At 56.0% G+C, this 27,434-nt stretch overlaps 1 protein-coding gene across 2 annotated transcripts in view; it reads right to left on the bottom strand.

Moving 5' to 3' along the window:
- Positions 1-27,434, bottom strand: part of ANKH (ANKH inorganic pyrophosphate transport regulator) — a 326,406-nt gene that overhangs the window by 244,203 nt on the left and 54,769 nt on the right. For both annotated transcript variants that reach the window (XM_056109063.1, XM_056109062.1), the window contains exons 2-3: positions 8,336-8,552; positions 217-335 (exon numbers count right to left, since the gene is read on the bottom strand). In XM_056109063.1, coding sequence (XP_055965038.1) covers positions 217-335; positions 8,336-8,552 — 336 coding nt within the window. The remainder of the gene's footprint in view (positions 1-216; positions 336-8,335; positions 8,553-27,434) is intronic.

The following is a 27,434-nucleotide window of genomic DNA, read 5'->3' as shown; positions in this document are numbered from 1 at the left end:
TGGACATTAAACAGCCTGAAATCGGCCCCGGTGAAACAAACCCAGCCCGAATCCCAACCATCTGAGACCCTGGACCAGAGCCAGCCTGAGGGAAGGGCCAGGCAGAGGACGGTGGCACGTTCATGAGATGGGCCCCAATCTCGCGACAATATGCACACGTTCCCGGGCCTGGCCTGCAGGGCTGAGGGGGGAGAGGCAAGCCGTGCGCCCACTCACCATGGCGTCCATGAAGGGGAAGGCAGCCAGGTACAGGAAGGCCCTTCTCGTCTTGCTCCCCACGGACTCGTCCACATGGTGCAGCTTGTTGATGATGTAGTAGCCCAGGTCGCTGTATGCTGCAGGGCGGGGAACAGGGTCAGCTGTCAGTGTTTCCCGTGGGGACGCAGAACCCCAAGGGGACTCGTTCTTTTAATTACTTTTAGACCATTTTAAAAAACTGCAGTTCCAGGGGCTGGAGTGATAGCACAGTGGGTAGGGCATTTGCCTTGCATGCGGCCGACCTGGGTTCGATCCTCAGCATCCCATATGGTCCCCTGAACACTGCAAGGAGTAATCCCTGAGTTCAGAGCCAGGAGTAACTCCTGTGCATCATCAGGTGTGACCCGTGACCCAAAAAGCAAAAAAAAAAAGAGAGAAGACTACTATTTGTATTTGATCTGGGGCCTGAAGCAATAGCACAGCAGGTAGAGTGTTTGCCTTGCATGCAGCCAACCCGGGTTTGATTCTCAGCATCTCCTATGGTCCCCTGAGCACCGCCAGGAGTAATTCCTGAGTGCAGAGGCAGGAGTAACCCCTGAGCATCGCAGGGCATGAGCCAAAAAGCCAAAAATTGCAGTTCCTGGATTTATAGTACAGTGAATCACACTTTTCCATGCACAGTGATCATTGAGCCCCACCTCCCAGCCCCGGAGGGCTGCCACTTCCCACCCATGTACCACCGACCTGTACCACAGACCCTGCCATGTACCACGGGCTGACCCTGCCTCCCACCCGTGTACCATGGGCCCACCCCACCGACCCAGCCGTATAAGCCCAGTTCTACAGCCAGAATCTTCCGTTCTGATGGCTTGGACCGTGTGTTGTTCCCTTCCTATATTTCTCTTTTCTCCTGCATATGGGAAACCCCGGCCCTGTTCACAGTGGAAGTGGTTGCTCCTACGTGTACGGAGATGAATAAAGCCCAAGTCCTGGAACTCCTCAGGACCACAAATCAGTTGATGAAGCAAAATTTTGTTTTAGTGCAGAAAATACATAGAAAAGCAAGGGGGAGATCACTGGTGACATTCACACCCGTTGACCCAGAAGGGGACCGCTTCCTCCCATTATGGGTTCTGGTCCTCATCCTCATTCCGGGGCTGTAGGTGGAGGGAGTCCATGTATGGGTCAGCATAAATATAGGCTATACACAGATACAGGGTACACACACGTGACACATGGGACACACACACATACACACCTGGGATACACACACATATAAATACTTGGGATACGCACGTAACACATAGGACACACACATATACACACAGGATACATACACATAACACATGGGATACACACATACACACATGGGATACACACATGGGATACACACACATATACACACCTGAAATACACATACATACACACACAGGATATACACACACACGGGATATATATACACAAACCTAGGAGACACACACATACACACCAATACACAACCAGGCTACACACATACACATACACACCCGGGATACACACACGTACACACCTGGGATACACACACATACACACACTCAGGATACACACACATACACACATGGAACACACACACACAGGACACACACACATACACACATGGGACACACACACATGCACACCCAGGATATACACACATATACACCCGGGATACACACACACACACACACACACACACGCTGTTTTGCAGACGTGACCGTTGCTGCAGGTCGGCTTCTGCATCACGGAGGCTGCCCTGGCTCTGCCGCAGGTCTCGTGGTTCACAGTTTGCGGGTCTCACCACCACCCGTGCAGCTTGTTCCCATGTTCCCTACCGCCGACAGACCCTTGACAGACAGCCTCGCCGCCAAATAGTCTGCACATATTCCTAACCACTTACTGGAGGGAGAGAAACCTGAGGGTGACTGGCTTTTCAATAAAATTTTGACGGCTACCTTACCACCTCTTGCCATGCTTATAAATTCATTTTGGGGATCAGAGTGACAGGCCTGGGTACATTCCTGGGCAGCTGACAAACTTTTATCACTAAGGTTTTCTTTTTTTTCTGGGGGGGTGCCAAATAGTGTGCAGGAGGCTCCGAGGCCTCTCGCGGTGTACACGCACCTGGCGGGCATTCCGATGTACGGCCGTGTGCCAGGCAGCCCAGCCCGGGCCGTCCCCCTGAAGTGGTTTAGGGGTTGGAGAGACAGTAGAGGTGAAGGTGCTCGTCATGCATGCAGCTAACCAGGGTTCGATCCCCGGAACCCCAGAAGGCCCCCAAGCCCTACAGAGTGATCGCTGAGCACCAAGGACTAAGTCCTCAGCACTTCCCCGTGTGGCCCCCAAACCAAAGCCAAGCACCAGAGAGCTGAAAACCTTGCAAACATCAGAACATGAGACTGGCACAGAATGAACACAGAACACATGACTAGGGCTGGCAGGGTGGAGTGGGGGAGGATGCCCCTCCCCACCTCAGCTCTTTCCAGCCCAGGCTGGAGGGCAGGGGGTCATTTCTGTCTCATGGACACGTGCTTCGATGTGGAAGGAAAACCGTCATCTTCGTGTCCGTATCCCCTTTGAAGACGATTTCAGGCTGGGCTCCCTGCCCTGGGGTGGGGGGTGGGCACCAGCAAAGGAGGCTCAGTGGGTCCCTTGTGTGGATCAGTCCAGCAGGGATCCCCCCTCCTGCCTTTTTTTTCTTGCAGAAGGGTAACACCCAGCAGTGCTCAGGAATTACTCCTGGCTCTGTGCTCAGGGATTGCTCTGTCAGGGCTCAGAGGACCATTGGGGTGCTGCAAGCACCCTCCCTGCTGGACCGCCCCCCCCCCCCGCCCCGAGATTATTTAATTTTCTTTTTGTTTATTGTTCTGGCATGATGGTGCTCAGGTCTTACTCCTGGCTCTGCACTCAGGAGTGACTCCTGGCGGTGCCTGAGGGACCCTATCGGATGCTGGGGATCAAACCCAGGTCAGCTGCGGGCAAGGCAAATGCCCTCCCCGCTGTGCTACAGCTCTGGCTGTCTTTATTGTGTGTTTGGTGGTGGTGGTCAGGGGGGCAACCCCTGCCTTTGGACGTGAGCCAAGCCGGCCGGGTGGACCCCAGGACCCGATCAGACCCACGATCAACCTTGGGGTCAGGATGCTGGGTCCAGGCTCAGCGTCACGGCCGACCTCAGTTTCCTTTGCTCAGGAACCGCAGGATGTGGTCATCTGCTCCCACCACGCCCAGCAGAGGCCACTGCAATGGCCACGGGGACCACAGCAGGTGGAGGGCGGGGGCTGCCCGGAAAGGGCTGCAGGGTGGGCGAGTAGCTGGGGGTGAGCTCAGCGCCCGCCTGGCACCAGGCTGGCATCCCTGACTGTGGGTGGTTTATCTGGGGTTGGGGAGGTTGTGGCGAATCTGAAATTCTCTTCCCGTCAAGACCCTCAAGACCCATGGGGCGGGAGTGACAGCACAGTGGGGAGGGCGTTTGCCTTGCCTGCCACGCTGTGGGCATGGGCGCTGCCAACTCAGGGCGCAGAGCACCGGGCAGGGACGGGGCCCAGCCCGCAGGGTCTCACGCCTGCAAATAACCTGCTCAGCCATTCCTGCTGCCCCCTCTGTCCTCCCTGCCCAGGCCCAGGCCCCTGGAGGCCTCTGCGGTCAGCCTGCTGCTCCCTTTTCCTCCTACCTCTCCCCCCTTCCATGTCGGAGTCTGATGCAGACCACAGAGGTGGTGACCGGGAACCCTCAGGGCCCAACCACGGGTGTCCACACCCTGTTCCCTGTCCCACCCTCCCAAGCTCGGCTTCTGGGCTCAGCTGGGGTAATTTGTTTCAAGGGCTTGGCAGTGAGCCCCTAATTACCAGGGCAGCCGCCTTCGCCAGGACCCAGTGACCTTGTCTGAAAGGTCTTCCTGGCCTGCCCGCCTCCTCTCACCCCTCCTCCAGCCTGCCCTCCCCCCTTCCCCCCCAAGAAGCACATCAGAACTCAGGGGCCACATCCCCAACTGAACCCTTTACAGCCCAGGCCCTTTTACAACAAGGTGACTCAGGACCCCAGGTTTCTTCGGACACTCCATCCCGGGGCCACCCTTGGGGACCAGGAGCACTCGTGATCAGACGGGCCCCTTGTACACACGCCTAAGACAGGCGCCGTGACCCTGAACTCTGCCGCTCACTCTCACGGTGCACGGACGCTCTGTGCCGCCTCTCTCCCTCTCCTGTGTCCTTCCCAGGGTGTGTGTGTGTATCTGTGTGTGCACATGTGTGCGTGTCAGTGTACATACACCACCCCTGCCGAGTGGCTTGTGGGTGTCGGCTACTGTGCCCCTCACCGATGCAGACCCCCGTACCCATCCCCTGTGCCCTGCAGCACCGGCCCGGAAGAGGTCCAAAGGCAGCCAGTGCCTTCAGGGGAAGGAAGGTCCCAAACTGGGAAATGAAACCAGAAGGGCCAATTTTCCCCTCACTGCGTCAGCATGGGACCCAGAAAGGTTCGTCCTTGTGACAACATTCCAGCTGTGTCTCTCCAGAGAACAAGCTACATCTCGCTGGCGTCAGTGCTCCCAGGCCCAGAGGAAGTGGAGGCGGCACATGGCCTGGAAACCAGCAGAGGACCTCCCTCACTCCTTAGAAACAACAGGGTAGGGGCTGGAGTGATAGCATAGCGGGGAGGGCTTTTGCCTTGCATGCGGCCGACACGGGTTCAATCCCCAGCATCCCATAGGGTCCCCTGAGCACCACCAGGAGTAATTCCTGAATGCAGAGCCAGGAGTAACCCCTGTGCATCACTGGGTGTGACCCAAAAAGCAAAAACAAAACAAAGAAAAACCGAAAAACAAAAACGACAGGGGTAGACTGCCGTCCTTTCCCCAGTAGAGCCCACTCTGCCAGGTGGCTCCCATTTGTCAGCTTGAGGGTCACCCATGGCGGTGTCCAGAGGTGGCTGACCTGGCTGACCCCAGTTCAGGCAAGGCCGGGGCCTGAAGGGGAAGTGAGGCAGACGCTATGAGGCCTGAACCCTCTCAGGCCTGTGTAGTACTTCCGTAGTTGCTCTGAGGAACGCTCCCTCTCGCCCCGGCAGGCTGCCGTGGATGGCTCTGGCCAGCAGTGTGCTGGACAGCGGCTGGTTCTGGGCCCCGGGAGGCCCCGTGCTGACCTCCTCGCCCTGGAGCTCGGCCACGGCTGTCCAGGGGGGCTACAGCCAAGGAGAATGAGGCTCGGCATCAGCTGATGCCCCCCTGGGAGGCCTCCTGACTCTCAGCTGACCACCCGTGCACAGCCAAGTTTGAGAGGACGTCCAGCTGCCCCCATGGCCGAGGGAGCAAGAAGGAACAAACGCTTGTGCCTGAGGCGCCGAGCGACATGGCGGATGCACACACACACACACACACACACACACACACACACACACACACACACACCACGGACGCTCTGCAGACACTTATCCCCATTTATCCCCCTGCCCTGCTCCCAGCTGGTCTCGGTTCTATCCAAAGACCCTCCCCCGGGCCCCCTGCCAAGGAGGGAGTCGTAACGCATGGACGATGTGGGGGGGTCTGCGGGAAGGAGACTGGCCAGTAGAAGCGCCTCATTGTGGGCACACAGCACCTCTGGGCGCTGCCACGGTGAGGCCTCAGGAACAAAGGACCCACAAGGGGGCAGCTGTCAAATAATCTCGTCATCAGCCACCATCCAAATCGCATGGCCTTCTCTCACCATAACCATGCCACCGGACCCCGTGCCAGGCTGTTTCATTCGGGGCACCCCAGCGGGGGGCAGGTGAGGCCCCTCCCCGCCCCAAGGGACCCAGCCCCAGCAGCCGAAAACCTCCAGAACTCAACCGCGGCCATGCTCGAGGTTGCCCTCCACACGCTCAGGCCGAGCCTCATGCATGAGTCAACCTATTCCTGGACCACGCGGCCGCACACTACAAGACACTCCCTACCCCTTCCCCAAGAGTACCACACCACATCTGATGGGGGTCAAATAGTAGGCAATCAATCAACAAACAAATAAACAAACACTGTCCTCCTGTTGTTCATCGATTTGCTCGAGGGGCCTAGTAAAGTCTCCATTTTGAGACTTCTTGCTACTGTGTTTGGCATATTGAATATGTCATGGGGAGCTTGCCAGGCTTTGCCGTGCGGGCGAGATACTATCCGTAGCAGGGCTCTCTGACAGGGGCGGAGAAATTGAACCTGGCTCGGCCAGGCTGGCTGCGTGCAAGGCAAACGCCCTACTGCTGTGCTATTGCTCCAGCCCGCAATCAATCATAGAGGGAAATATACATATATATATGCATATATATTTTTTCAGATATATATATATGAAAGTTCACACCACTCAACCTTTAACAACATGTTAGTGATATCCTAAAGAAGGTCTAATGGCCCCTGCCAAAATAGAACAATCTTCACACTGTTTCCTCTAGGGATACTTTTTTGTAGCATTTCCAGCGGTTTTTCAGAACAAACAATACAAAATACATTATTTTAGTTGTGCTTTGGGACAGGAATTGGGGTTTGGGATGGAAACATCCCAAATATGGTGGTGGGAAGGTGTCATGGTGATGGAGTTGGTGTTTGAACATTAAATGTAATCAAATACTGAGAACTACCGTATAAAATAAAAAAAATAAAAAAAAAAGAGAGGGGGCAGCCGTAACCATGGGAAGCAGGAGCCCGAGGAAACTCCATCCCCAGGGAACGAAGTGGGACCACGTGAACCCACACGCCAGTAGGCACAATGGCTCCCAGACGGCAGGGAAGTCGGGGTCACACCTTCTCCCGGCCCGGCAAACCTGACGCCCCTCACACCGACAGTGGGGTTCTCAGATGCACAGACGGGGCCAGCCACCAGCCAAGAGCAGCCCAAAGGCCAGAAATAGACCCGCGGTGCCTGCCACGTGGGCAGCATCCAGAGGCAGGCGAGGAACATGCCAAGAGCAGACGTGCCCTCTCAGCTCGCCGGGTTCTGCTCTATTAGGGACTCTCCGGTACCCCCATGCCACCACCAACGCTGGCTCATCTGGCCCATTTCTGTTTGTTTTTTTTTCTTTTCTTTTTGGGTCACACCCAGCGATGCACAGGGGTTATTTCTGGTTCTGCATTCAGGAATTACTTTTGGCGGTGCTCGGGGGCCATATGGGATGCTGGGAATTGAACCCGGGTTGGCTGCGTGCAAGGCAAACGCCCTACCCACTGTACTATCACTTCAGCCCCCCGGCCCATTTCTGGAACCATCCCTCCTTCCCCGGGGGCACATCTCTGAAGGGGAGGGAATGACTGGGGGATGCTGGGGGGGGACAAAGGACAGCAGGAACTGGGGAGATGGGGAGAGAGGGGGGGCGCCACTGGAAGGAAGAGGGCCCCGCAGGAGGCCCGGACGCTTCTAGGAGCCAGCGGGGGTGCAGGGAGCAGTTAGTGCGGCCATGGAGTACGCCCAGGAGTGACCTCTGAGAGGAGCTGCTCTTCCGAAATCCCCCAAGGAAACGGGCCTCCCCAAGTCCCGTTTGGGAAACTCTTCTCCAACGCCGGACGTGTCACGGAAGCACAGTCTGGTGCGTGATGAAGCTTCTGCCTGGCCTGAAACTCGCCTCTTCGCTAAACCGCCAATGTCGCCTGTGTGGCCGTGACCAGGATGTCGAACCTGGCATCTTTGGTGGTGCAACCGCCTCCACTCACTGGGGTGGACGCTAGCAGAAGCCTGACACGTGCACTTGGGGTGTCCCTGAGATGCCTCCAGCCCCTGCCCGGCCAAGGCGCGGGGCTCCAGGAGGAAGCTGGTGGCCCCCAAGGCCCCTCCTCAAGCTCCCGGAGCCGCCCCGAGCCTAGGCCTGGCTGCGCGCCTAGCTCCGGTGCCCGGTGTCCCTGCTCTGGCTCAGGGTTCCTCCACAACATTCCCGTGACACGCAAAGGCTGGGGCTGTGCCCTCCATGCCTCCTCCAGCTCTTCCATTCTCTGGGAACAATCTGCCCTGCAGACAACCCGCAGCGTTTCTTTTGCCTTTTTCTCAGGGGCAGGTGGGCTCCCAAAGCAGTGCTCAAGGGCCCAGGGGCCATTCCCAGCGATTTCCGGTCCTGTGGCTCAGCCCGGGCTTCCCCGGGCTGAGGGTGGGGGGGGGCGGGGCAACGGCCTTACCGATCAGGGTGTGGAAGACGGCAGCAACAGCCCCCGCCACCACCATGCACAGCACCGCCTTGGTCCGGTCCCGCTTGCTGTTGACGAACACCAGGCCCACGTTCTTAAAGTCGCTCATGGGCCCCGTGAAGAACTTCATCAGCGAGTAGGCCAGCCCATAGCTGGCCAGCATCTCCACCGCGTCCTCCTTGACGGCCGCGATGCCCCGGTTCAAGGCCTGTGGGTGGGAAGAGACGCGCGTCAGGGAGGCGAGAACAGACCCCCGTGCCCCAGAGAAGCTGGCGGGCGGGTCTCACTGGGGACCCGTCAGGGGTCCAGTTCCCATGTTCATCCCTAGGAGCTCTGTGGGCGCTGCCGTTGGACCCGGGAGTGGCAGGGTGAGAGGAGCTGGGAGCTTCCCGCCCACCGGGGAGAAGCAAGCAGCACGTTTATGCTGGCGCCAGAACAAAACTTAGGCAAAGAAGCAGGACTGACAAGTGGAACATGTTCACACTAATGTGAACTAATGTGTTGGGACTTGAAGCACTGGCTATGGGCATTCGGCCTTCTGTCTTGTGATACGGTGTGTGTGTGTGTGCGCGCGCGTGCATGTATGTGCATGTGTGTGCACGTGTGCTATATGCACGTGTACACGTGTATCCATGTGTTTGCATGCGTGCATGTGTGTACATGTATGCACATGTGTGCACGTTTGCATGTGAGCATGCATGTGCATGCATGTGTGTGCCTGTGCACATGCGTGCACTCGCAAGCACAACCTAAAATCCTGTCATGTATGGAGCACCAAGTGAATCCTGTACTTTGAAAAAAAAACACTCTTGAAGGATTTATCATCCCACGTGTTACCTATGTGTGTCTGTCTATGTAGGGAGTAGTTCTTTACATACAGAATCAAATGAATGGTGGCAGCCACCGATGGAATGAGAAATCACACATCATTTTTTTGTTCCAGGAGGGGGTGGGGGTAGCCCCCCCTTCTAGGTTCCGACTTGAAACACACCCTGGGCTGAAGGGAGAGGAGAGATGGGGAGGAAGCCTTTAAGCCAAACACTCGGGACAATCCCTGCTTCAGAAATACAGTCTCAGAAGATTTTGTGTATTTGGGGGTTGGGGGGCGGCAGGGTGACCCCAGTGGCTGAGGGCGCCAGGGACACCCCCAGAATGCAGGCCTGACTGTGAGAGCTCGGGGCCTGCAGGTGGGGGCGTCCTGCGGTGTTGGGTCCCAGTCTGAGGCCTCGCGGATGCAGTGTGTGAGCTTGAAGGCCTGAGCTGCCTCCTCCGCCTGCCCCCATGAAGGGGTCCTCAGAGGTGCCACACACTGGAAACCTGGGAACGGAGTCACCACACCACTCGTGGTCTTTGGGACCAGGCAAGCCCCTCCCGGGGGCATCGTCCTGGATGCTGAGATGCCTTTTCCAGTTTGGGGGCCGGAGACGCGGGTCAAGCAGACGCTTGGGGTTCCATCCCTAGCACCATGGCGGCCCAGAGCACTGCCAGCCCGACCCCCACTGTCCTCAAGCAAAAGCAGGTTTTGGCTCGTAGCAAGACAGATGGAGGAGTGCAGGACTCGGGTTTACACACAAACCCACCACCTCCCGTGTGCCAGTGCTGTGTGACACCATGGTCCCTCATCGCCCAGGGCGTGTATCTGGGCTCTCCCTTAGAGTTGTACACTTGTTTCTGCTTTTGCAAATGGGAGAGACATTCCTGAGCACTGGGGAGTGGACCAAGCTGCCTAAAGCATGGTGGCCAGCAGCACACATCTGTAAGAGGCCACAGAGAAGAATCCAGATGAATAATCCATGCCGGTTATGCCGGCGTTGCCCTCCCGCCAAAGCTGGGACGACCTGCTGGCAAATTCCCGGGTTCTAGTTGGGGCTCTGATTCGCTCTTCGTTTCATTTCTCCCTCCATAACAGCACGGAGTTTCCCCTGGTCGCTCTGTGACCTTGCAGGGCACACACTCTCCCTCCTGCCAACCTCGTCTCACGCCTTCAGACCTGGAAGCAAGTCAGGCACCCTAAAATGCAAGGCTCTAGCACTGGAGGGCTCCAGCTATTAATCCCACACAACCTGAAACGAGAAGGCAAGGGTCCCCGGTCAACCCAGACCCCCACTTACACAGTACAGAGCCTGGCACGCACGGCAGGAATAAGTGAACTGGCCCCAGCTCACTGTGGGTGTTTAGAAGCACAGACCTCCACCTGAAACTCTGATTTATTTTTGTGGGTGGTGGGGTGGGGTTGGACTCACTCCTGGCTCTACAAGGTGACACCCTACCTGCTGTACTGTCCCAGCCTTGACGACTTTGATTTTTTTTGGGGGGGTGGTGGGGTGGGGTGAAAAAACCAGTGTTCAGTAGATGTCAGTGGACAGAATTGTCCTACAAGGCTCCCCAGGCACCAGGCAGGGCATGGACCCCTGGCTGGCCCTGTACAGGGGCATGAGGCAACATGGCAGTGGGACCCACCATCAGCCACTTCAGTAGAAATAGTGAACAAAGAGGGTCCGTTCCCCGCCGATCTCCCCTGCCTTCGTGTTCTGTGGACGTCACTGGGGAGACACAGCAAACTGTTCTCTGAGGGCACAAACTCTGTCACAGGCGTGAATGCGTGGGCCAGGTGTGGAGAAGCCGAGCTCGGCCACTCAGCCAAGGCGCCAGATTCTGAACGATGGGCGGAGGGCCATGGGGCACAGAGTGAGATGCAGATGCTGATGGAACCTTCTCAGGAGACAGACCCTTGCGGCCAGGAGGAAGAAGGACCGGATTGCTCACATAGAAACAGCAGTTCCCAGCCTCCACACAGGCGGTGAGCAGTGGGATGGTCCCAAGGGAGCAGGTGACAGGGGACACTGACCAACTCCTCTTTCTCTTGAGGAAAGTTGCCTTCTGTGATCTCATCTGGCCAGGGGATCATCCTGCCCTCTAGCCCTCTTGACAAGACTGCCGGCCAGCCATCAGCCTCTATCAACCTGCAAATGAAACAGCCTCAGCACAGCTCCAGGAGAAGCAGTTTCAAACTTTTCTCGCCTTCTGAAAAGATGCAGGATTGAACTCCTAATATGACTGGAGAGTATCACTTCTTGGCATCTACCCCAAAGACCCCAAAACTTGACTCAGAAGAACAAACACTGGCACTTTTAAGTGCCCTGTGACACTATTCACTGCGCTAGACAAAATCTAGACGCTACCCAGATGTCTAAGAACAGATACGTGGATGAAGAAAGCAGGGAACGCCCAGTGGAACACCCCTTGGGCCTCGGAGACCCATGCAATCTGCAGCTACGGGGATAAGTCTGGAGTGGGGAGGGGGCTGAGTGACCAGCCAGGAGAGGCCCGCACATAGAGTGACCTCTCTCGTAAGCGGATATGAAGAAACAGTAAGGCACAAGAAATGCCCAAAGGCCATGGGACCCGAGAGCCATGGACTGAATCGAGTTCCCCACCCAGGCCCCTGGGGAGGGGACATGGGGGGAGGGGGGGACATGGCATGTGGCATTATGATGGGTGATGCAGGAAACTACCGGTTTTGCAAATCATGCATTGTAAATGACGGTACCTAAAATGGAAATATCATCATCATCTTCATCATCATCATCACTTGTCACTTGTCATCCTGTTGATCATCGATTTGATCAAGCGGGTATCAGTAACGATTCCATTCGCCCCCGTTGCGTGCTAGCGTAGCCCAATGGCGTATTGAGGGCTCTTTCGGGGTCAGGGGAATGAGGTCCGTTATTGTTACTGTTTTTGACATATCGAATATGCCACGGGGAGCTTGCCAGGCTCTGCCGTGCGGGCGGGACACTCTCGGTAGCTTGCTGGGCTCTCTGAGAGGAGGTACATCACTGGGCTAGAGTATAAGAGGTAATAATAATAATAATATAAAAACAACAATAAGGCCCTTTCTCACCGTGCATGTGTGCAGGTGGAAATACCAGTGGCCGTGGGCAGGCCGTGGGCAGGCGCGGCCACCTGGGGCAAGTGCCCTCTTAGTGACCGCGGTCCGGGCCCTGTAACTTTCCACTGTTATTGTTCTGTTGCTCGGTGCTTCAGCAAGTGGTTTGGGTTCAATGAGATGACTTGTCCTCCGGTACTTTTCCAGGCCCACTTTGTTTTCTTAAGGATCTATACGGCGCAGTGGCAGACACCCTCGCTCTGTTTACCTGGACCTCCGGCCAAGCCCCGCACACCCACGTGCGGCCGCGGTGGGCAGGAGCTGGGCACGGCCAGCCCGGTCTCTTGGGGGCAGCCAGCGCCCCGCTGCCCACGTTCCGTGCTTCCGGAAGACCCGGAGATGACACAGGGCGAGTCCAGAATAGGGCCCTGCCACTTCCTGCCTCTGCCCACGGCTGGACGGACGCTCCTGGCAACACCCAAGACAAATGCCCAAGCAGGCTTGGAGCTTGGCTCATGCACCTTTCTCCGACTGAGCCTCTGGAATGATTTTTTGGGGGGTGGGGGTGGGGGGAAGGAACACATCCTATTCTCTGGGCCCATCACCGGGGAGAGGGTCAGCTCAGCAAAGGGTCTGTTTCCCGGTGCCCTGAAGCGCCCTCACATGTGCTGTCCCTGACACATGAAGTTTCTGTCACTGGGTTGGTTCGACTCTAATTCAAGACGGTGGGAGGCTTGGCAAAGGAGAAGCGTGATGGAATCCTAGTGAACATTCTCTGGGCATGGAAGACTTTATCCCGGATCTCCCCCCTTCCCCAAAACCCCCCCCAATCTGGCACCAACGCACTTAGAGAAATGCCTGTTTCTTACTCATTTTTGTAAGGTTCCTAATGGATGGCATTTTAAAATCAAAGGGGATGTCCAGTCCACTTTAGAACAGGGCGCAGCATGGTTAGCTGTCTTTTTTTTTTTGCTTTTTGATCATACCCGGCGATGCACAGGGGTTACTCCTGGTTGTGCACTCAGGAATTACTCCTGGTGGTGCTGAGGGGACCATATGGGATGCTGGGAACTGAACCCGGGTCAGCTGTGTGCAAGGCAAATGCCCTACCCACTGTGCTATCGCTCCAGCCCCATAGTTAGCTGTCTTAAACCAAAAGGATGCGAGAGTTCCACAGCACACGTGGGCCGCGATGGTGCCATCCACGCTGATTGGCAACCCCTCGCCCCGGCCCCCAAGCCTGGCCTGTGGGCACAGCCTGCCTGCTACCCACTGCCCACGTTGCTTTGGCTCCCGACTCTTGGCCATGGACTACTGTGTGGCTTGGAAGCTCCTTCCTCTGGAGCCATGATGACAACAATGAAGAAGGCAATGACAAATGCCATCCCGCCACATGGGCGCCAGCCGGGGCGGGGGGGGGGGGGGGGGGATCTCAGGAGGCCCTGGGACAGCCAGAACCAGCATGACAAGGGTGCCCAAGTCTCAGCAGTGCCCATCCTGTGACCTGCCCTAAACCCAGCCATTCCCCTGCAAGCTGGTAGGGGAGCCCCTCTGCTGCCCAGTAAGCGGGGGGGGGGGGGGGTTGAGCCTGCTCACAGGAGAGGGGTGCAGGACAGTGATGGGGACCAGAGCTGAGAACACAGACAGGGAGACCTCAGGCATGGGGCTGCAGGTCCTATTCTACTGGCACTGCACCGGGACCAGCACGGTGCCCTCCCGCGCTGCCGGACACTGTTCTGGCCGCATCCTCGCTGAGGAAATGCTGAGTGTGGGATGCACACAAGAGGCAGGAAAAAAGTCCCCGAAGTCCCAACGTTTGCATTTCCTTTTCTCTCTCCCTCTCCTCCCCTTTTACTTTTGTTGGATTTTTTTTTTGGCGGGCCACACCTAGTGGTGTTCAGGGCTGACTTCTGGTTCTACACTCAGGGATCACTCCAAGTGGGTTCCGGGGGCCATATGGGGTGCAGAGATTGAAGCCGGGTCAGCCAGCCACAGGCAAGGCCAGCGCCTTATCTGCTGTACTCCCCCCAGCCCCCCCCTCTCTCTCACTCTCTCTTGCTCTCTCGAGTGAGCACGCGCTCTCGCTCTCTCTTGCTCTCCTCTCTCTCTCTTTCTCTCTCTCTCTCTCTCCCATCACACCAAGTCCAAAGCGGGGGCACAGCGATTAAGACTGCTGTCAGTGAGGATAACGGGTGGGCGGGTGGGCTGGAGACAGCCTTGCATGGGACCGAGCACGGTTCAACTCCCGGCACTGTATGTCCCTGGACATCCCCAAAGATCCCTGAGAACCTTCATGAGACCCTGGAGGACCCCAAGCACCAAGTTCAGGCCTTCGCATAACTCCGGGCCTCCTGAGCACTTCATGGGAGACCCCCCCCCCCATAAGGAAAATAAAGAATCAGGCCCCCTTGCTGCTGCCGCCATAGGCACCCGAGGCAGGAAGAGCGGACGCCCTGCGAGGGCACCTGCGCCAGGGATGGGCCCAGCAGAGCCAGAGCACAGGGACTGCAGGGCGGGGACGAGAGCGTTCATGGGCGTCTCACGCCCGGGAGCAGCCAGCTCTCCCCGCGTGGGCTTTATTTGCTTCCCAGCTGCGCAGCTCCTCTGTTCCCGCGTGGGGCCGCGCTGACTCACGGCTGGTATTTATGGGTCGCGCTTCTGGGACAATTTCTAAGGAGCGGCGGTTCCTGAGCAGGAGGAGGTGAGAGTTAAAATGAGTCACGAAGCACGCTCATTCTTCCAGCCCATGGACGCGTGAGACCATGTACACGCACACACGTGCACTTGTGTATACACACGCGCGTGTTCACACACACGTGCACTCTTGTCCACGGGCATGCTTACAGAAGGACCCCCCACCACAACCCAACCAGGGGACATTCAGCAGCCCCGAGCTTCCTGTGTTTCTCGCTGCTGTGTGGATAGAGTCATTATTACTCATTTAAGTGACCCGATTTTCTAAGCACCGCACGGGAAGGAAAATCAATGACTCACTGAGAAACAGCTTCGTACACAATCTGGGAAGGGACCGAGGTGTCCGGGTCACACCCGTCAGCGAGGACAGGGTTGAGGGGGCCTCGGGCAGGGACTCCAGAGCTCTGTTCTCGGTGGTGATGGCGACCTCACCGATAACAGCCCTACTCTTGGTACGGGTTTTCCCCCAACCAGAGCAAAGCACAGAGCCTTCGCCGTTTCTAAAGACAGAGCCGGACGATGCCATCTCCCCACACATGCGCTCTACTGAAGGATGCACGCGGGGCCTGGTCTGCACACAGGCTTCCGGGGACTCAGATTTCCTGCCTTCGAACCCCCCCAAGAGAAGCCTGCTCCCCCTTTCCCTAGAAAAGACCTACAAAAAGCAGGTATGGGAAGGAGTCCCCCCCCGCCCCACTTGGAGGCCCCCCACAAGGCTGCAGCCATGGCAGTGTGGGCTGACAGTGAAGCGCCATGAGCTCAAGGCCCGCGCGGACACTGCAAGAAGCAGCTAAGCTCCCGCAGCCGCCCCTGGGTCTCACGGAGGGAGGGAGAGAGGGAGGGAGGGAGGGAGGGAAGGAAGGAAGGAAGGAAGGAAGGAAGGAAGGAAGGAAGGGAGAAAGGAAGGAAGGAAGGAAGGAAGGAAGGAAGGAAGGGAGAAAGGAAGGAAGGAAGGAAGGGAGAAAGGAAGGAAGGAAGGAAGGAAGGAAGGGAGAAAGGAAGGAAGGACGGAAGGAAGGAAGGAAGGAAGGAAGGAAGGAAGGAAGGAAGGAAGGAAGGGAGAAAGGAAGGAAGGAAGGAAGGAAGGACGGACGGACAGCTCTGCTCTCGGTACGGAGGAAACAGGCTCAGACTGGCCCCAGGATGCCCAAGGTCCTGGGTCTGCAGAAGCCCAAACCGGAAGCTGAGGGACACGGAGTCGGGGCTGAGCCGTCGTTCCACAAGGCGCTGAGGGTGTGGAGGGGAGGGAAGGACCCCCCCCCCCCCAAGCAGGGAAAGAGGAGTGACCCTCACGCTCCCCACACGTGGAGACACCAAAGGAGTCGCTATTCGTTTGGTCTGGTTTGGGGACCCCACCTGGGGGTGCTCAGGGATCACTCCTGGGTCTGTGCTCGGGGATGACTCCAGGCGGGGCTTGGAAACCAGATGTGGTACCGGGGATGGAACCTGGGTCAGCCCGTGCCAGGCAAGCACCTTCCTTCCTGGCTTTGCTCGTTCTCTGGTTCCCAAACTCCTGTTCCCACATGACGGACAGTCGGCGTTTGGAACTGGAAGACCCCCACCCTCCCCCCATCCTACCACTTATTTTATTTTTTATTATTATTATTGGTTTTTTTATTATTATTATTGTTTTTTTTTTTTTTTTGCTTTTTGGGTCACACCTGGCAATGCAAAGGGTTACTCCCAGCTCATGCACTCCGGAATTACTCCTGGCGGTGCTCGGGGACCCTCTGGGGTGCTGGGAATCGAACCCGGGTCAGCTGCATGCAAGGCAAATGCCCTCCCCGCCGTGCCATTGCTCCAGCCCCTTTCCCTCCCCCAACCACTTTTTATAATTTGAAAAAGGTAATTCAGGCAGAGTAGGAACTACCTGAGCTGTGCTCCCTGCAAAGACTCTGGGTGTGAGAAAGGCGTGGTGGGGGGGTGTGGATGGAGGAGCACAGACCTGGGAGTCACCCCCAGACTCAAGAGATGGGAGGGAGGACAGCTGAGAGATCTCTGTGAGTGTGGGAAGGACAAGTGTGGGCAAGTCACACAGCAGGGCTGAGACAACACCTCGCCACTGCGGGGGAACCCTGGCACCACATGGTTCTAGAACATTCTACGAGGGTGGTCGAGCCCACCCCGGGACCCACTGTGAAACCTGCCACGGGTCTGGGTTCCTCCTTGTGTGTCACTCACTAGGAAGCTAACACCATTGTCCTGGGTCCAGCTGAGCACAGAGTGGAATGTCTCCAGGCCACTGGACTGTCCGCCCTGGGTCCTGGAAGCCTTTCTCAGACTCGGAAGGGGAGCACCAAGCTTTGCCCCTTGCAGAGAATGACCCGGAAGCTTTCTCATGCCACTGCCAGGAGGAGGAGTTCCAGCTTCCGAGGGTCTGGGCCCAGCTCGACCTGGTCATGGGGTTCTCTGTGTTCTGAGAGGGAGACAAGGTGACCAGACGCAGAGTCCAGCATGAGAATGACCAGGCTTCCAGCAGCCAGGGTGAAGCCAGGGCCGAGTCCGGCAGGCCCGTGGCCAGGGCGTGGAAATAGCTGTAAGCCTGTGGCGGCCTGTATGTCAGTGGGGATTAAAAGTCTCCTCGCTCCTTGAACCACTAATCCCCTCCAGAAACCTATGCAAACAGAATTACGTTCCGGTACGTAATGAAACAAACGCGGTTGCCAGAACGCATCGAGCAGCCGCCGTCTGTCCAGCTCAGGAGAGGAAAAAGGAGGAAAGGGCAGCGCACGGAGCCAAGGGCTGGGCTCAAGGAAGCACGAGGGGCTGAGTGCGAGGTTGCATCTTTGCAGCCGTCCCATCCATAGGGGGAAAGCGAGCCCCCAACATGCCTAAGGATTGCAATATGGAGAGAGAGAGAGAGAGAGTGTGTGTGTGTGTGTGTGTGTGAGAAAGAGAGAGGGAGAGAGGGAGAAAGGAGAGAGAGGAGAAAGAGAGGAGGAGGAGAGGAAGAGAGGGAGAGAGAAAGAAAAAGAGGGAAAAAGGGAGAGAGGGGAGAGAGGAGAAAGAGGGAGAGAGAGAAGGAGAGAGAGAGAGAGAGAGAGAGAGAGAGACGGCACAACATCCTGCCTTAACACTGGCCACTTTGGGGGTGGGATTGATGCAGCCCAGGAGGCGTCAACACTTCAAACATATCCCACGTTCAGACTTTCATGGCTCAAGACCTCGTTGCCAGCTAAATCAACCAATGCCCGGTTCCGTGGGCGCAAAGCCAGAGGATCAACCCGTAGCGACCACCATGCACCGGCTGAGTGCGCCTGCCAGGCTCTCGACCCTCCCCGGGGCACCCTCTCATAAGCACTCATCTAACCCAACTCAACAAACCCAGCGTGAGCATGCTGCTGAGTCCCAGGACTCCTGGAACTGTGCTCGCTGCCTCAGGCAGTTCCGGCTGCCTGGACACCTGTCCCGTGGCCGAGGGCAGTGGAATCTCTGTCCAGCTCGCCTTCCTGCTTCTTCCTTTTTTGACCTTAGCGCCTAAATCATGACTGTTTACAAGTAGAGGAAATAGTTGTCCAAGCGCATACGGGCATTAATCCAGAGGGCTGATGACCGCTCTGCGTCCTGTCTACTTCACAGCTGGCCATCAGCCCCGAGAGAAGACCTGGACCTTCGCATGTCCTCCGCCCCAGATGAGACGCCAGCCTCTTCCCTGATACGTTGCCCATCCTGGAGGGGAAGGCTGAGACCTTTCTCCCCCCATCCCTTCCCAAGTCAGTACCCGTGAGGCTCATGGCCACGAAACCCTGGGATGAGGGGAATGAGACTGCCGTGTGTGTGTGTGTGTGTGTGTGTGTGTGTGAGTGTGTGTGTGTTGGGAGCAGTGCATGTGTATGTGTGTGTGCACATGTGTGTACGTGTGTGTATGTGTGTTGGGGGTGGGGTGTGTGTGTATGTGTGCATGTGTGTGTGCACTCGTGCGCGTGTTTGTATATGTGCTGGGGCCCCGGCCGCACCTGGCAGTGCTCAGGGTTGACTCTGTGCTCTGTATGATCACTCTTAGTAGGGCTAAGAGGGAGCCCTTTTGGGGTGCTGGGGGTAAATCCTGTGTGCGCCTCACCCAAGGGAAGGCCTTACCCATGGCACCGTCTTTCCCTGCCCCAGACTGTCCCGTTGGGCCCTGGGCTACCCTTCCCGAGGGCTGGATGCTTCTTGGCACCCTCGCAGACCCGAGAATCGGTTCTGCCCGCGACTAGGTCACTCGCTACTGGGGGAGTGCAAACAGGAAGGCGAAGATAAGACGGGGCTGAGGAGATGGGAGGGGCGCAGAAAGCAACGAGTAAGGACAGTGGCTGATGCACTAGCCATTGGACAGCCAGGGGCGCAGCCGCACACAGGACGGCAGAGTGGAGAAGGGACCAGGGCCAGGGCCGTGGCAGCTGCCCCGAGCTGTGTGACAGAGGAACCGGGGAGGTGTGTGCGGCTCTGCACTCAGCAGTTGAGAGAATGGAGGGAGATTAAGAACCGGGAGCTGGACAGTGAGTGGGGAGGGCACTTGCCTTGCAAGCAGCCCACCGGGGTTTGATCCCCGGCACCGCATGGGTCCCCTGACATTGCCAGGGGTGGTCCCTGAGCACTAAGCCAGGAGTAAGCCCTGGTGTGGCCCCAAAAGAACCACTGCAACCTTCTGACCCAATGCTCGCTCGGCGGGTCTCATTCCAGGGCTGCCCGCGGGCTTAAACGCATTTAGAGCAAATATTCACACAACGCTCAGGTGTATATTTTAACCTGCTTCTAAGGAAGCTTTATGATCCTTCAATTGCTCAACCAACGGGGAGAACATTTCCTATCAAGTTAAAATGCAGTTCAATCTTGCCCCCTTAATCTTCCTCTAAGACCCTCCCTCCCTTCCTTCTCAAGCCTCTTCTTCCCTCCCTCCCTTTCTTCCTTCTCTCCATCCCACCATCCCTTCTTCCCTTCCTTCTCTTCTTCCCTCCCTCCCGTCCTTCTCTCTCTCTTCCGTCCCTCCCTCCCTTCCTTTCTTCCTTCTCTTCCATCCCACTGTCCCTTCTTCTCTTCCTCCCTCCCTCCTTCCTGTCCTCCTTCCCTCCCTGTTTTTCTGGGAGGCTCATGTCGCAGTGGGGACCGTGCCATACCAGGAGGAGCCTCTTGCGTCCCATCTGCTCTGGCCCTCGGATCTCTCTCCCGTTCCCACACGACAAACAGGGCCGTCTCGAGCCTCCATCTCTGCTTAGCTGCAGCGCCCACAGAACCCATGTCCCAACTCTCCTGTCACCTACTTTTGGATCCCCCGAGACACGCGTGACCTTGGGACTGCTCCCCACGTGGGCTGCATGTTTTCTTGGCTGATGCAAAAACTTGAAGAATTCAAAGAGAAAACCGCGGGTCTGGGGAAAAACAGGAAGCCCCAACTTTGAAAAACACTCGATCCACCTCTGCAAACCGCAAAAAGATTAGACAAACGAAGCATTTATTGACTTTGGCCGGGGATTTTGAAAAGGACTAGAACCTTCCAATCTATCTGCAAAGAGAGCTCACACCACCTTTTTTTTTTCATTAGCTCGCTCCTTTTTGCTTCTTGGATTTGGGGCCACACCTGGCAGTGCTGGGGCTCCCCGCTGTTCAGTGCCTAGGGTGGACTCAGGGATGCCAGGGGTTGGATCCAGGCCTCCCGCGTGCAAAGAATGTGTCTGAGTTCTCTTGGCAGATCAACTCCTTTCTTTCCGCAAAACACCTTTCAAAGGAGCAGCTGAGAGGGAGGCAAAAGTGTCTTTTGCCATTCGTCATCCATGCAGATGAGCACTTTGTAGGGAGTTCAACTGTTTTAAGTCCCAACTGAGCAGTGGGGCAGCCTGGGCACTGTCTCCTGAGTTACTGCACGTCACTGGATCCTCCTGAACACTTGCCACGGCACGGAGTGTGTGGGAGGTGGTCGACTGCAGTGAAAGCAGGGGTAGGGGGGTGTGGAGGGGTGGTCTTGCAAAGACGCTGAGTCACCAGGCACAGAAGATGCCCTTTGGCCTCTAAGCACAGTAAACAGTCTGTGAAAGCGCGTGGCCCTCGGTGCAGGCCAGAGTTATCTGGGCACATGACTTGACTTTTGCAAAACCCACTTGGGAAACCAGGGAGGTGACCCCAGCCCTGCTGGGCGGACTTGGGGGTGACCTGAGAGTGGAAGCATGAGGGAGCTTCGTACCCTGAGAGCTACCACCCCCCTTCCTCCCTGAAGTCAGAAAGCCGGGGAGCTAGTGGAGCGGACGGATGAGGGGGTCACTTAGAGGCTGCCCCAGGCCCCACCTCAGGATGCCCCTGGGTCCAGGGCAGACGCATGCCCCCTTGAAGGACCTACTGGAGTTTTCTCACTCTTTATCCCAGCACCAGCTGGGAATCCTGGTGTCCAGGGTCACTGGCCAAGTCCCCTGGCCCCTTCATGAGGTCGGGCTGGAGGACCGAGTTCAGGCTCAGATGTGGGGATAGTCTGGGCACTGCGTGACGAGTTCCATGCTCAGGCCCCTTCCGGGCCAGGCCCTCTGCTGCCCGCCAGGCTCTGCGGCCTGAATGACCCCTCCTGCCTATCACTTCCTTGTTTCAAATGCACTTCCCTTCACTGCGAAACGAGGGCAGATTGTTTTGAGTGAACATCCAGGCCCGCAGTTCGAAGCCAGAGGAGATCTGCAAACCCCAGCAAATTTCTGGGTGCGGAAATGGATCCCTGGGGGGCAGTGGAGCACCGTTTAACGGAAACATGAGTGCCATGTGCGTGCAGTAACACAGTGGTTTTATGTAGAACTTTGGATCGGAGAGGCAGTACAGGGGTGAAGGCACAGCCTTGCAGGCCACCAACACTGGTTCCGTCCCTGGGGCCGCGCATGGTCCTTTGGGCACTAGCAGGAGTGACCTCTGAGTCCAGAGCCTGGAGTAAGCCTGTGCACAGGTGGGTGTGGCTCACACACAGACACACAGACACACCCAGATACAGACACACAGACACAGACACACAGAGACATATACACAGACACACACAGACACACACAGAGAAACAGACACACACAGACACACAGACACACACACGCACACAGAGAAATACCCAGGGACACAGACACACACAGACACACACAGACAAACAGACACATACACACACAGAGATACACACAGAGACACAGGCGCACACACACAAACACAGATACACACACCCAGACATAGACACACAGACACACACACAGAGATAGAGACACACAGACACACACACACAAACACAGACACACATACCCAGACATAGACACGAAGACACATACACAGACTCATACAGAGACACAGACAGACAGACGCAGACACACATACAGAGACACACACACACACATAGACACAGACATACACACAAACACAGACACACACACCCAGACATAGACACACAGACACATACACAGAGATACAGAGACACACAGACACACACACACAAACACAGACACACATACCCAGACATAGACACGAAGACACATACACAGACTCATACAGAGACACAGACAGACACAGACACACATACAGAGACACACACACACATAGACACAGACATACACACAAACACAGACACACACACCCAGACATAGACATACAGACACACACAGAGACACACAGACACACACACACACACACAAACACAGACACACATACCCAGACATAGACACGAAGACACATACACAGACTCATACAGAGACACAGACAGACAGACACAGACACACACACAGAGACACACACACACAGACAGACACAGACATATACACAAACACAGACACACACACCCAGACATAGACACACACATACCCAGACACACACACACACACATACACACACAGTCCTGCAACTGGCGGTGCTCCCAGCCGGAACTGCCCTCTCACTAATTCCTGGGCATGCGGGAGGCTCCGGGCCAGACCCCCAGCATCAGCAGGAGAGCAGGCAGGAAGAGCTCGCTCCAGCATCTCTGCGCAGGGAGCTCGCTGGGGGCCCTTCCTGCTCTTCCATGGAACACAGAAGCAGACAGGGGGCTGGGGGCCAGCACCTGCACCTAGAGGCCTGGGGGTGCAGGGAAGGTTCAGCCCGAGGCTTAGACGGGAGGGTGCCCCCCCAACAGCATTGCCCATGACCAGGGCAAACCCATGGTACCCTGGGGCCATGCCACATGGCCTGGAACGGGGGACCCCAAAAGGAATGGCCAGTACGAGAATGGGGGGCACTGCAGAGCTCAGACAAACCCAGGCAGAAAGGAGGCCGCGGCTCAGGTACAAGCCTGGGGAGATGGGCTGAAGGTCACTTCTGGGGCCATAGCATCCCCGTGCCTTCCAGGTCCCTTCCTGACAGGTTACTCAGGTCTGACCCCCAAGTTGCTGCTCACCTCCGATGACCATATCCAGGACCCTTAGGGGACCACGGGACATCCCCAAGGCTGCCAGGGGGTGTGGTCTGAGAGACACAGGCAGTCAGGCCACGAGCAGCGGCCAGTATCAGGGATGGGCAGGAGGCCCCCAGCCCAGCCTCAGCGGCCAGCTGGAGCCAGCTCTGCAAGTTTGTCGGTGACACCTAGTGGCCCCAGAGCAAGGGCTGGCCAGGGCAAGGCCGCGGTGGGGGGCCTGGGGGGCCATGAGCCTCTCACTGCTGGCCTTTGTTGCATCCTGAATGGGGTGACCGCCCACAACGGCAAAAATGTGTTTGTGTTGAAGCAGCAGCAGGCAGGCTGGGCGATTGTGTTTGCTAAGCTTATCCGACCATGGCTCCTCTGGGTTGGGACGGTGTCCCCGGATGCGTCTCTGCTGGTGAGAACCAGAGTCCCCTGCAGTCCACCCCATGACAGAGCTGTCCAGCGTTGCGTCTTCGGGCAAAGGAGGCAGGAAAGGGCACCAGGACCCCAGCGGTTCCCAGGCAGCGCAGATCAGTTTCCCAAGAACTCCGGCTCCACGGGAGGCCAGGACACAGCCCTGCGCACAGCCTAGCAGCTCTTTATGTTTTGTTTTCATTTGGGGCCACAGCGGGCTAGGCTCAGGGCTTAACTCCTGGCTCTGTGCTCAGGGGTCACTACCCCTGGTGGGCTGGGTGGGGTGGGGATCATATGTAGTACCGGTGAGTGACCTGGGGTTGGCAGCCTCCAAAAAAAAAAAAGCATCTGAACCCCTTTACTGTCTCTCTGGCTCCCGCTGGAGCAGAAGCTGAACCCTTCCTGCCCACCCAGATTCTGCTTGGGGGGGGGGGGAGGGGAAGGTTAATGGGGCTCAGTGGGATATTGCAGTGAAATGTCTTTTCTCTGCCTCTCTCTTCCTCTCCCTCGCCCCAAGGACTTCCTAGTTCTTCCAAAGAAAAGCCTATTGTTGCCACAATGAAAGATCCCATTTCCCAGGATGAGAGCTGCTAATTTGAGATTGTGCTGGGAGGCAGAACTGAACCCCTCCCGACCCCCCACCGGGGGAATCACATCTTCCAGCACAGCATCATTCTCCTCCTTATAAAGTACAGAGGACCCCCCCCCAGCCCCCCCCCCCCCGCCACACACATACACGCCCCACTGGCAGATGATGAATGCAATCAGTGAATTCCGCCAGCACCGAGCTACAAATCATCTGGCGCCAGGCTTGGCTTTGCGAACACACACACACACACACACACACACACACACACATGCACGCACGCACACACACGCACACACACGCACACACACGGGGCCTGTAACGGCGCACTCCAGAGTCAGGCGACCAGCATGTCCACTTCCTAGAACTGGGTGGAGGGCACGTGGAGCACAGGGCAGGGTCCTGGGGCTTCAGAGAAAGACACCGCATTTGCTTATACAGAGCAGACATTCGCACTTGGATGGAGCGGGGTGGGGAGCACGTGTGCACCGCCTCCAGCTCTTCTGAAAAGCTAGGATTCACCCCGTAGGGTCCAGCCCCCCCCCCCCACACACACCCATACTCAACATCCCCTCACCAGTCCCATCCTTTTCTGAAACTGGGCTCTGCACACAGCAACATCAACCATTTTCTCCGGCCATGCCAAAGGTAACACAATTCTACTGCCCCTGTCCCGACATTAAGATGCAGCTAACAAATGGGCTGGAAAAATAAAATCTTAGGGAAGTGTGGGGTGGAGATGCAGTCAGGTTCTTACGAGGCATCGCTGCTCGCCGGGTGAAATCATGTAAAATGCATTGGCGAGACACGAAGGAAAAGCCAAGAAGGAAACTGCTAGATTCTTTGAGCGGTCTCCTTCTTCGGAGGAGGACTGGGCAGGGTAGGGGATACAAGGAGACGAGACAGACCCCGGCAAACAGGGTGAGCATGCAGAGCCCAAAGCCTCAGGGCTGGCTAATTATTCCTTCTGCAGGGTGACACCTTCTTAGGGTTCTATTCCTAAGAGCCTTGGCTGAGTTCATTGAAAATGATATCAGGAACATTTTCCTTTTGGATTGCCAGCGTGGAAAGCCACTGGGAAAAAAATTCTTTCTGGCGTGATAATTTTACAAAGAGAGGAATGTCTGTACCTTTTAAGTATAACTGGATATAGGCCAGGGTTAAGAAAAATAGAAATAAAATTTAAACTTACATATACAATACATCAAAAAATGCTTAATAATTTATACTTCTGTTTATAAAAAGCATACTGGCACTAAATTTCATTGTTTTGTCAAATTAATCAATGAAAATAGCATAAAGTAATGATTATATTAATCTCATTACTGGTGTGGTGAATATTTTGTCAGGTCATTAAAAATTCTCTCATTTCAAAAAAAAAGAAAGAAAAATATAACTGGTTGGTTGATTACCTCCTATTTATACGCTAGGTCCTAAATAAATGTCCTTTCTATAGCATGTTTCACTCTCACTCACTGAGTTCCTGGGGGGTCCCCAACACCCTAAAATACTGCAGACCTCAGGGTTAGAAATTCACAGGCTCATACTTTTTTTTTAAATATATATATACATGTTGTATTTCATGCATGGTTGTTTCATGCGTGTTCTAAGTATGCTCAAGGACAGCCTTCTTCACCCTCTTCACACCCACAGATAGGCGGGTGCCCTGCACACACGTGTGCTGAGCTGCACTTAGAACCAGGAGGTAGAGACAGGCGGTTCTCCACCTTTTCTCCCCTGTGGAAGAGTGCCTGGGGTCCGCTGCCCTAGGACACAGCTTCCTCCTGATGCCACAAGGCAGCCTGTTTAAAATTACTTGTTTAATTTCATTTTATTTTTATAAAGTTGTTCACGATCATTCATTGCACTTGATTTTCAAACAACAATCCCACCACCGTGCACATTCCCAACAATGGAAGAGGAAAGTGTGTGAAGACTGTTGTGTTGCTCGTCCTGGAGCCATGCAAGCCCTTGTATAAGAGATTACGAGTGTGTATGTTAAGCCCAAACACGTGTGTGCTGCTTTTGGTACACCAGGGCGCTGGAGGATAAGAGCGGCCGTGGCTCCAGGATGATCCGTGTCGCTCTGTTCTGGAAGCAGCCCGTCTGAAACACACACACCGGCCAGGCAGGTAACTTGAGGGCACAGAGTGAACTTCTGTGTGTTGTACATCCCCAGGGAGACAATGGACATTCCAAGGCCAGCACCACTCTGCCCATGTTTAAACCAGACAAAGATCAATATCAGACAGAGACCAGTGTCCTTCTCCTTGCCCTAAAGATAAGGACCGACTGTCCATCCGCCCTCCCGCCTGGGAACCCCAAAGATCAAGCCCAGCTGTCTCGTTTTCTCCTCCCCGCAAAGGCTGCTGTTTCTGCCTTTGTTTTGGCCTGCAGACCCTGTGTGCCAGTTGACCAGGCCACAGGCATCTGGGCATGCTCTGTCCCACCCGTTCTGCCCCCCATTCTTTATTTTCTTGGCAACGAGAGTCTCAGAAGTACTAGAGATGATTCCATTTACTATTTATAAAGTAGCCCGAAGACACGAAGGCTGGCGCTCCTATGGAGATGTGGAACCTGAGAACCTGTCCAGGGAAGAGTGGACCGGACCTTTTCAGGGGTCCAGAGAAGCTCCCAGAGAAATGAAAGGGCCCGAGAACCCGAGAGACCTTCAAAGCTTCCCCCTATTACGATCATACCCTAGCAGCTAACTCTCAACCACAAAGAAAGCCCCAGACAGGGGCTCAGCACTGGCTGGAGTTGGTGGCAGACAAAGCCTGATCCCCCTCTTGGACAGAGCCGAAAAGATTGTTCATCACAGCAAAGTGGCCCAGCCCACGGCCAGAATGTGTGTGTGTGTGTGTGTGTGTGTGTGTGTATGTGAGTGAGAGAGAGAGAGAGAGAGAGAGACACTGTGCATGATGACAATGTTTGCAATGGTGTGTATGTGAAAACGATGTTTGCAATGTGTGTGTTTTGTGTATGTGTGAGTATGTGGGTGTGAGAGAGACAGACTGTGTAAAGATAATGTTTGCAATGGTGTGTATGTGTGTGAAGAATAGGTTTTCAATGGTGTGTTGTGTGTGTGTGTGAAGACATGTCTGCAATGCCCTGTGTAGGGGCACCATTTAGTCACTGCCTTGAATCTTGGAGC

This window comes from Sorex fumeus, unplaced genomic scaffold (genome assembly GCF_029834395.1).
Source record: "Sorex fumeus unplaced genomic scaffold, SorFum_2.1 ptg000264l, whole genome shotgun sequence".
Lineage (NCBI taxonomy): Eukaryota > Metazoa > Chordata > Mammalia > Eulipotyphla > Soricidae > Sorex > Sorex fumeus.
The sequence above is the reverse complement of the archived record's forward strand: the minus strand, read 5'-3'. Positions and strand labels throughout refer to the sequence as shown.